General features: G+C 42.4%; 1 protein-coding gene across 1 annotated transcript in view; it reads right to left on the bottom strand.

Annotated features, from left to right (window-relative positions):
* Window positions 1–4,301: 4,301 nt before the first annotated feature.
* Window positions 4,302–11,114, bottom strand: part of LOC102195644 (uncharacterized) — a 19,988-nt gene continuing 13,175 nt past the window's right edge. The window contains exons 8-11 of the mRNA XM_005746331.2: window positions 8,988–9,344; window positions 7,712–7,809; window positions 7,550–7,631; window positions 4,302–7,388 (exon numbers count right to left, since the gene is read on the bottom strand). Coding sequence (XP_005746388.2) covers window positions 6,562–7,388; window positions 7,550–7,631; window positions 7,712–7,809; window positions 8,988–9,344 — 1,364 coding nt within the window. The 3' untranslated portion in view covers window positions 4,302–6,561. The remainder of the gene's footprint in view (window positions 7,389–7,549; window positions 7,632–7,711; window positions 7,810–8,987; window positions 9,345–11,114) is intronic.

Here is an 11,114-nt window from a genome sequence, read left to right as displayed (position 1 = left end):
CCGTGATGCCTGGAGATCCCCACCCCGGGTTTAGAACTTCTTTAGCTGGATGAAGAATGTCGAGAACAATATTGAGGCTTCTGGGCTTTTTATAAACCAATAAGGTGCTTGGATGCCTGCTCAGACTTCCACAAGAACTCCTGAATCCTCCTGAAGCATTTTGAATGTGCTGCCTTCCAAACCTTCCTTGGACAAGAACCACCTCATAGCATAGAGGCTCATTTCCAGGATCTGGCTTACATCATTAAAATGCATCCATACCGGTATTCGGCCATTGTGCTAAAAGACACCAGCTCAGGTCCGTTGCACGGATCCGGTCCAGAACTTAAGATGGATCTAGCCTGAATCCGGGCCAAATATATTTTATCTGGGTTATTTCCCAGTTTTAAAGAAAATAGGTAACAGTAGTGTCCATTATGCATTTGCTCATCTCTTGGCCACTAGAAATCATGTGAGGTTGTTACAGAAGAAAAATTCTCACATTTAATTTGCAGTAAACGCTTGAAAATTGTGTATATTTAATGTTAAAGAGCTATTTTCAGATAGTTATTCTCTGCAGCATTTTGTGGTAAAACTCTTCAGCTGTTAGGTGCCTTCAATCAGCCAGCAGTGCTCACATGCTGATAATAATAAAGGGAACCCTGAGATGCTGTTGAAACGCACTGACAGATATGTTGAACAGAGACAAAAAGGTAAGAAAAGCAGATCAAGTTCAAACATTCTGCCTTTGAGTGGTTTCTTTCACTCCGTTTGTTTTTGTCTGATTCTTGGGAGACTTTAATGTGGTACAAACGTAATCCGTACAGGTCGAAGGTTCAAATATGTTATTTATGACCTGGTTACACAAACACATATAAAGCTCTTATTTTTAAAAGCAAATTTGCCTTTATAAGGAGCAATAATTCCAGAAAATGGAAGAAACTCAACAATAAGCTGGGAGAACGTTTGTGGATTTGGGAGAGATCTCTTAAAGTCAAAATACTCGCTGTAGAAGCTTTGTAAGAAAACCAAGTACTGTAGCGCTTTACGAGATGTTTTGTCTTATAAAGTTTTTAAAAATTGAATCATGTTTGGGCCTCAAACTACGCCAAGAGTGAAGAAGGAGGAGATGATCTCTGCTTTGGGTCCTCCGGCAGCACAGATCAGCTCCTCTGGTGTGAAGCTGAAATGTTTGAGTGATAAAGTTTGTGGAAACTGACTAGCGGAGCAGAGAAATGTTTAACTCTTCATGTTCAGATCATTTGAAGCCTTTAGGATAAAAAAAGAAAACAAAAAACCTCATCATGCTGGGTTAGGTCACATGGGAGCTGCATTAATTAACAGAAATGTGATTCTAACGTGTACGTGAACATCTGGGTTTTAGTTATAACTGGAAAACTGAGACCTAATCCTGAAAACTATCGAGATCAGACTATTATCTAGTCTGTTGGTTAAAGTAGTTAAACACCAATTTAAGGTGTAGATCTACACCTAGAATGCTATAATAAGACTCCGGCTGTGAATTTTTCACTAATGCTAGCAAGCCATAAAGACTGGAATCTTTTCCACTGACAACGTTCCTCTCATGTGACGTGAACGCGGCATCGCATCTGTAGCATGAAGGGTTAAAACGGTCACACCAGATGAGGGCACAGAAACCCCAACAAAAACAGCCCCCAAAATGCCCACGTTGTTTTACTTTTGTCTAAAATCTGGATAAAGAGTAAAAGCAAAGTTGGCATCAAATTTTTAGTTAGTATCTTTTCATGTTTCACTTTTCAACAAAATCTCAAGGTTTTTTAGATGCCTGAAATAACGTTTACAACAGTTATTTTCGACTTGGTGGGACGTTAACATCATAACTGCGGTGAATCCTAAAAGGCGTTTAGCTAACAGCTAGTATTCTTATCAGCCAGGAAATGCTAAAGCTAACAGCACTCTTTTACAATTTACATTATATAATTGATAAAGGTAAATAAAACTATAACTAGATACAGACAAACTAGCTAGTTTCGAGAAAAGACAGTTGTAATGTTTATAAAGTTAATAAGCTATTCTACCATAGCTTATTAACTTTAGCTAATTAGCCATTTTAGCTAATCACGCACTTAACGTTCATCGCTAATTACTACCAGCACAACTAAGGGAGCCAAAGTTTCAAGGTGTTCAGCTCTGGTGTGACTGAATCTTTGTGGTTAACTCTCTCCCTGTCTTCATAAATCAGGAATTATTGTTAATTAATCCAAGTGCCAAATTTGTTTAAAGATAACATTACAGGTGATGTATTACCACATGTACTTTATCAATGAACAGCAATCAATGTGTTGTACTGATGTTTTTAATACTGCTCTGCTCAACTTTGAATTTAAAGCTGTGCTTAATACTTTTTGTATAAGAACAGATCATGAATCAAATGATCAATGAAATCTTTGTAATGTTAAAGGTTTTGCTTTTAATGTTGTAACTTCCAGCTGTGTGAAGTTTTTTTTTTTAGCTTCTTCTAAATCCTAGTTTTGGCTTTATGGTCAAAAATTTATATTTTCCAGGTGGTGGAGGAGACCAAAACAGAGCTAAAAATGCAACTCCAGAGATGGTTTCTCTGGGTCTGCCCCCTGTTGGCCAAATATCAGTCAGTGCAGCTTTAAATAAACAAAGTTCAAAGTGGATCAAGTTTTTAATGGTGGTCTTCTAAATATAAAATTTAGAGTAAAAGACAGAAAAATCCTGAGGAGGAAAATAATTTTAATAGATTTAAAGACAAATTTTACATTCTGTGTGGAGGAACTACTAAATATGGAGTTACTGTTAATGTAAATAGTTTTGTAATTTCTATAGACTGCACTTATTTTCACATGTGGAATTCTTGCTTGTAACAGCACTTATTGTATCTTTTTTTTATTTTTTTTATTGTATTTTATCGTACTTTGAGTCTCTGGAAGTTAAACTGTAAAATTTCACCTTAAACAAGACGCAAATTTAATTTGAACTTCAAGCAAAGGAACAAATTCTGAATGTATACATGTGAATCAGTGTGAAATCAGCCTCTGAAATGACTGTTTAAAGGATGAAGTAATCCTTATTTCTTACAGTGTGGATCGCTGTGTTTCAGTCTGCAAATCAGCCTTTGGCCTGTTGATGGCGCTGTGCTTTGAGAATGAACTTTTACAGTATTTGGGATTTCAGCTATATTTAGTCTCAGCTAAGGTGAATGTTTATGATCCATTAAACTATATTACAAAGACAAACTGTATCTGTATTTTGTTTTAAATGGATTTAAATTGACGATCATGGATTTCACGGTTTCATAAAATGTCAGCTGTCAGGTGTGAGTAGTCAGTTAACACCTGTTCAACAGCTGAAACTAGTCACTCGGGTGATTCCTTTTGCACATAAAGAGTTGCAAGTGTTGAGTCTTGACTGTTGTGTGCTTTAATGTGTTTAGACTGAACCTGAAGCTGCAAGCAAAGCCCGAATACCTGAGAACTGTCAGAGAAACAGCCCAGGAAATAAAACCCACAAGCAGGAATCCATCATCTTCCACAGATTTCAGAAATTCCAACTTTACAGATCTCATCAAATCTACTCGTGTCCATCCATGCTGTCCGTTTAGATTTGGCTGATGTGTGAGTTTAAATCAATTTGAGAACTTTCGTGGGTTCTCAAGTTAACTTAAATCAGTCTAACCTTTTTTCTTTTTAACGGCTCCAACAGGAAGTGGCCATAAGCTGCAGCTTCTCAGCAAAACATGCAAAACTTGGGGATCATGTGATGGTCCCATTGGCAGCTTCTGAAAGCGATTCAGACTTTTTAGTTTTTGTTAATGATTACATCGTTGGTGAATGAACTCAAATTTCTTCAGTATCACTGGCTGGACCTTCACCCTGCAGCGAGCCTGAAATCCTAATCAAACAAGCTGCTACCTTAAGGTGAAGGTAGTGTTAATATAGTCAAAACTTTGTGCTTTATCTTTTTTGGCTCTCAATGGGACCAAAATGTATTAAAAAAATAAATAATATTGTGCTGAATTCAGTACAAGTTTAAACTAGTTAAGAAAACCGAAACCTGGTCAGGAAAGCGTTTGAGGGCACAGAACGTGGAAGCAACCAGCCACACGAATCGCACCCAGTCGGCCGTTAGAAGGAACACCAGACTGAAGCGCTCCTTCTACGGCTTCACTTTTCAGACCTACATCTTATCACCTGGAAGTAGAGGAAGGAAAAAGAAAATAAACCTGACTCAGTCTCTCCACTTTTGTCATGTTAAAACTGAGACGCCTAAAGGATCAAATTTCAAGTGATCAGAATAGTTTAAAACAAAAACAGAGCGCTCTGATTTTAGCAGCTGCTTTTATTAAAAATGATAAAAAAGAAAAAGGAAGTTCGTTCACGTTTCTTCAGTTACACGTCAGTCACAATGAAACTCGATGTACAGTCATAAACATTTGTTACCTTCACACAACCGCAGGCTAGTTTCACACATGAACGTTGTATAAAACACCTGCTACTGAAAAACCACAAGACTTGTGAAGGATTATTTTCGGTCCCTGCCCGGTGACACCATGACCAGTGAAATTTGAAACAGGAAGTAGAGGTTCTCTTCCACTTATTCTTATCAGAGGGTGGAGCCTATCCCAGCTGCCACAGAAAGCTCACCAACCTGACACGTAGCTAACACAGAGACACCGAGAACCATTGACATTCACAGCTATGGGCTCTTTAGATTCCCCCAATAACTGAACGTCTTTGGATTGTTGGGGGAAGCCGCACAGAAAGCTCAGGTGTTGGAGCTGCTCTCAGGATCTGTAGTCTCTTTAATCGCTCACATACAAGTTCAGGGAAAGACTATTGTTTACTTGGCCTGTTGTATCTAAACTTCACTCAACAGTCGGCGACCTCTGGTCGTCACATCGGCCCACATGGGCGGCAGTTTAGAGATGGAGGTGAGGAGCTCCACCTAGATCTACTGTTCCTACATCTGAGGAGGTTCAGGACACAATCGGCATGCCTCCTCGGCACCTCCCCTTGGAGGATTTCCAATCCCATATGGGTGACGATAGATCCAGAGGAAATCAGAAATGCACTTGATATTTATCCTGGGAGCGTCTCAGGAAGAGCTGGAAACCATTGCTGGAGAAACAGAAGTCTAGGAAAGTCTCAGGTGCCCTCCTGAGCTTGCTACCACTTTGACCCAACTTCAAATGAGACAGTGGGATGGATGTTTTCTTCAATGTAAATGTTTAATGGAAATTTTAAGATACAATTGCTTCAAAACTGTATTTATTTAGTTTAAACGAGTTCCCATCCCAGGCAGGAGGCTGTGGCGCCCACTTTGGATTCACTTGTTAAAACAGTTTTGAGTTTAAATCAAACACCACCATCCACTAAAAACGTTGCCCCTACACTTCAAGTCTTTTTCCCCTCATGGAAGTTTCATTGGCTGTTACCTTTTTCCATAGAGTTCAGTTCAGGATCTTTTGAGCAGTTCTTTCTCTGCAGATGTGACCACACTTCAGTATCCATCCTCTTTATCCAAACAGAGCTGTTAGCTTTGGATTTTGTGGATTTGCTTTGTTTTTACTGGCAAAGTGCAACAGCTCCTCGGGCTTTATTTGGGTTCAGCAACTTTACAAAGACTGAAACTACTGAAAGTACGATTACATTTTGGTTTTAGGTTAGTAAGCATGGACACAGTTAACTGAAGCTGAGTTTTAATTAAACATGACAACCTTGACGCCCAAGACAAATACCTGATGGACACAAAGCCCTTTCTTGCCTTCCTTCTGTTACCTGGGTCAAAGGTCAAAGTTTAGACAGAGAACCAGATGCCTCCAGCTCTTCTGGGGGGACACTGAGGATGTCCCCAGCCAACCTGCTGCTGCAAGGCTCTTAACAAAAAGACAGCACATTACACCAGTTTAATTCTCAGTATACTGGCTTCCAGTTCAAACTCGTAGTGCTGACTTCTAACGTCGTGACGCTGCTGCCGACATCTCCGGTCTTTTAGAACCCCACGCTCCCTCTCGCAGCCTGAGATCATCTAATCAAAGGATGTTGGTAGTCCCACCAACACATTTAAAGACCACGGGAGTCAGATCTCAGAGCGGTGGCCCCCAGGATGTGGAGCGCTTTGCCTCCATCTTTACGTTGCCTTGATTGTATTTATTCTTTTAAACAGCAGCTAAAGACTCATTTATTTAGACTGGCTTTTAACTAGATTTGTGCTGTATGATCGATTGTGTTGTTTTATGTACATAGTTCTTACCTGGTGAAGAGTGCTATATAAAGTTATTATTAATATTAAGACCTAATCTGTCCAGGTGTCTCCTCACCTGGGAAGAAGACCAGACTAAGAGCGACTCAGAAGTCTGATTAAAACTGGAAGCAGTGGCTTGAAATCGAGCCGATCCCCGGCGGCCACACTGTCTGCTGCCATATGTTCCAATGAAACACGTGAAAACGTTTGCAGGTGATCCAAGAACATCTGTTTTGTGTTCAAACATACACGATACACATTTTTACAGTAGGTCACGTGTTTGTGAGACTACCTCACTGCAGATATCTGCAATGCCACTTCTCCCAGCTGTCACTGCACGGCGCCGAACCGTTTCTCTCCTGCATGGAGAGTGATGTGGCGCCGCAGGTGGCTGCCTGATATGAATGTCTTGTTGCAGTACGAACACCTGAACTGTTTGCAGTCTGTGTGGACGGTCATGTGGACCTTCAGCGATCCCGACTGGGCAAAACGTTTGCCGCAGTGGACGCAGCCGTAGCGTTTCTCGCCCGTGTGGACGCTCTGGTGGCGTTTGAGGTTGCTGGAGTCTGAGAAGCGTTTACCGCAGAGCGCACAGACGAACGGTTTCTCGCCGGTGTGGACCCTCATGTGGGTTTTGAGGTTCTTGAGGCAGGCGAGCTTTTTCCCGCAGCAGTTACAGACGAACGACTTTCCCCCGCCATCCTCGCCTCTGTGGCTTGCCGCTCTGCTGATGGCATCCTGTCTCCACCCGCCCCTCCGGATGAAGGAGCGATGTTCTCCTGGCGTCTCCTTCCTAACAGGAAGCTCGTCTGCAGGCACCGCCCTCTGCTGGCTGCTCTGGAAACCTGCAGGTCGCTCTGCTGCAGACAGACTCACCTTGCTGTGTGGGAATGTGAAGCTGCCACCTGAATTGGACGCCGATGAGCAGCCGGCCTCCGCTCCCAGAGGATTTTGGGTGGTGTGGGAGCCATGCTGAAGCTGTGGCTCAAATATCAAACAGTCGTAACTGCTGGTTTCTGACCTCTGGGTGTTCTGGACAGAGGTGGAGGTAGAGCTGACTTCCCCGCTCGTCCACGAGATGCCACCATCGTTTGCTGCTTCCTGTTTGATTGCAGCTTCTGCCTCCACCTGTCCCTCTTCATTATGACAGAAACCTTCTGGAGATAAAAGGAAAGCAGAAAGAGTTGTAGCCTCTTACACAGCTTAAACTGGACACCATCGGGGTTTAGATCTGTTCTGTATGAGCCAGCTACAAACTAAAAAGACTACACTGAGTCAAACAGGAAGAAAAAGGCTCTCTTCAGGTTCTTATACTTACTGTCCGGCTCAGACTGGGACCAGGATACGCAGTCATCGTCCTCCACTTTGATCACAGCAGCTGTGGTAGCATCTGCAGGCTGCTGGAATTGGAGGAGAGAGGTTAAAAATGAAGAGTGAGGGAGGAAATCCCGCTAATGCTCCTCCCACCTTTTCTACTCACCGTACTCTGTGTGGTTTCCTGTCTCGGCTCTGCAGGTGAGTTGTGGTCTCTGCACTGAGGCATCGCCTGATTGGACACTCTGGACAAGACTACCTCACCTGCAGGAGGGGCGTGAGGATGGCGTTTAAAGTTCTGAATCATGTACAGCTGTAAATGTTGTTTTTTTTCTGTGCATTGCTGCGATTTTATTGTCCTTTATGTCCTTTTTCTTCTGCAAATTGATCTACATCAGTTCTTTAAAAACCCTGGACAGTCTGAGGTGTTGGATGGATTAAAACAATGCGCCAGATGTGTTCGACTGGGTTTTGGGTCCAGCGAGCGTGGGGACCAGTCGATGGTATCAATTCCTTCATCTTCCAGGAAGCGCCTGCATACTCATCGCATGAGGCCGGGGATTGTCGTGCACCAGGAGGAACCCAGAACCCGCTACTTCAGTACAGGTTGTGACAGCGGGTCCAAGGATTGCATCCCGTTACCTAGCAGCAGTCAGGGTGCCGTTGGCTAGCCAGTAGACATCTGTGCATCCCTCAATGCCTCCCATCACTGACCTACCACCAAATTTTGGCATGATGTCTCCACACCTTTTCACGTCTATCACGTGTGCTCAGGGTGAGCCTGCCCTCGTTTGTGGAAAGCACAGGGCGCCAGCGGGGGATCTGCCAAATCAGGTATTCTATGGCTGATGCCAATCAAGCTTCACAGTGCTGGGCAATAAACACAGAAGAGGAACTCAGGCCCTCAGGCTACCCACGTAAGGTCTGCTTCGGATTGCTTGGTAAGAGACATTCACACTAGTGGCCTGCTGGCAGTTCTCATTCTGTTCCTCCTTACACAAAGGAGAAGATACTGGTTCTGCTGATGGTTTAAGGTTCCTACTGCCCTGTCCAGCTCTCCTAGAGTCTCCTTCATGCTCTTGAGACAGGGCTGGGAGACACACCAAAACTGCTGGCAATGGCACGTATTAATGTGCCAGTCTGGAGGTGTTTTACTTCCTGTGCAAACTCTGCAGGTAGGGCACGGGAATCGCCTCATACTATCAGAAGTGCTACTGACCTCTAAAACTAATGGAAAGAGTCAGAAAAATAATAAACATAAAACATTTCTTTTTGTACTCTGTTGTTTATTTCATTGACACCAAAGCAGCTGGAAATGATTAACAACTGTTAGCAAACTGACCGCATCAATTAATCGAGTTCATGCTGCACTCTGGTCAAAAAGTTTTCCTTTCGTTTTTACAGTGTAGTTGCTGTGAATTTAGAAGTTAACGGTCGGTTACCTGTCGCGGTCGCGTTCCTCTTCAGTTCGGCTCGTGCGCGGCCGCTCGCGTGGAGCACCGCGCTGCCGCTGGCGGTAACCGCGGCTCGCAGTGCGGTCGCTCGGGCGGCCCGCAGCTCCATTAGGCGCAGTTTCCTCCGCAGCACCTCATTTTCTTTGCGACTCCGCGAGATCTCCAGCTGCAACACCGAGTAGCCGCTGTCCACGAGCTCGCAGATCTCCGCCACGGCCGTGTTGGCCAGCACCTCCATGATGGAGGCGAGCTGCGCGTGGAAGGTGGCCGCGGGGGACATTGTCCAATCCAGCGCGTGCGTGTATCTGAAGCAGAACAATCCACACCGCGGGCTCGAGGCAGGACCTTAGACTCCACCGTTAGCTTACCTGAATGTAGCCGCTCACCTGATGTGCGCTCTCCGATACAGACCAGGAAGTGATGGCGGGGGCTGGAATTAATCCATAGTGCGCATGTGCAAAGTATCCTTTTACTGTTTCAAGCAAATTTCAGGTATGAAAACGTCCCAATAACTCCTCGTTTGATTGTCCTTCTTAGGGAGATGAAACCTGTATCAACTCACGTTTATATTTCATTTTAACATTTATTTTATTTGTTGTTTTTGTGAGTCTCTTGTTCGTTATAAAAAGAAGAAAAAAAGAAGAAAGGTATATGTTTTTCTACCAGAGCCTTTTTGCTCCGGTACCCCCGTCCCCATTTTAATAAGCGTGTCTAACCATCAAATGTAAATGAATATAGTAATTGTTTAAGAGTAAAAGCTATATTAAACAAATACATGTGTGAAAATGTGATTTTAAAAACAAGCTTTTCCGTATAAAATCACAAAATCAAACCAAATCAACCAGTAGTCTAATTTCCTGCTCACTGATAAAGCCATAAATATTGCCAATATTTAGTCCTACAAATTGTTTTTCCAAAGAAGAAGGAAAAAACAAAACAAGCGATAACGAGGTTCTCAAGCCAGAAATGGTTAGTACTGAGAAGTTCTCTGGATTTAAATACCTAAATATACTTTGTTTAAAAATTAGTTTTAATGTGAGAAAATTAAGTCAGACTTTGAAGAAATGACATGTTGTGTTGCAGAGATATCGACTCAAACTGAACTGTACTTTCATGTGGCATCACTTTGTACCTCAACATTGTGCCTGAAGCCAGTGAACTTTTATTTAACCAGGTAATGAAATCATATTCTTATTTACAATGACAGTCTGGAAAAACCACACAAACATTGCACCTGGTTGTGAAGGCTTTTGATAGTTTCTGCAAATCCTGATCTACATTGAACAAACGAATTATTATTTACACATGAAATAAGATGCAGAACACTTTTTAACCATTTTATTACCCAAACATTAGACAAACTGTCATTCAACATAAACCGTATCAACAATACTTTCTGTGAAACAACTTCCAATATGTGCAGTAGACTTTGTAACAGCACAGCTTTTAACTGATGAACATGATGCTCTTATTTTAGCTAAAAAGCCTAAAAATGTGTGTAACAGCTTCCTGGAACCTTTTTCTTTTGTCCAACAAACGCAGAAATGTTAACAAGAAAACAGAAAATTATGAACTTAGAAACCCTAAACATCATAAGTGTTTAAATTATTCAGAATGAGACGTTTTTTATCTGTTTGGGTGTTGCTGCACGTGCAGATGTAGCTACATGTCAACAGATTTGCTTGGTAATACTATTGATTCATGTAAACACATTCATCAATACAAACCTGGCTTATGGATGAGCACATGTAACGTGCCTTATGATTCTTGTTAGAAAGGTTTCTGTGTCGCTCACGTGTCCTGTTCATGTCTGTTAAAATAACTCAAATTGTCAGTATTTAAGGTAAAAGGAGCTGAACATAGTGATGTGGTAACAATTTAAGCAGCTTTTAGGGTTAACAAAAAAAAAAAGTATTTCGGAGTAAATTTCGGAGTACAAGGAAAAATTGCAGTTCCTCTGATGTCCACCGGAGGCTACTTCAACAGTGAGTCAGGCTGCAGTTACCGTAGCAGCTGTAAACATGTTTTGATGTTTACAGGCTGCTATGGTAACTGCTACAAATATGGTTCTAGTCTCTTTTGACAGTTTGAAGACTAAGAGCAGCATGGGGGGGG

This window comes from Pundamilia nyererei, unplaced genomic scaffold (genome assembly GCF_000239375.1).
Source record: "Pundamilia nyererei isolate P.nyererei 1_Seehausen unplaced genomic scaffold, PunNye1.0 scaffold00177, whole genome shotgun sequence".
Taxonomy (NCBI): domain Eukaryota; kingdom Metazoa; phylum Chordata; class Actinopteri; order Cichliformes; family Cichlidae; genus Pundamilia; species Pundamilia nyererei.
This window is presented reverse-complemented; position numbering and strand designations above follow the sequence as displayed.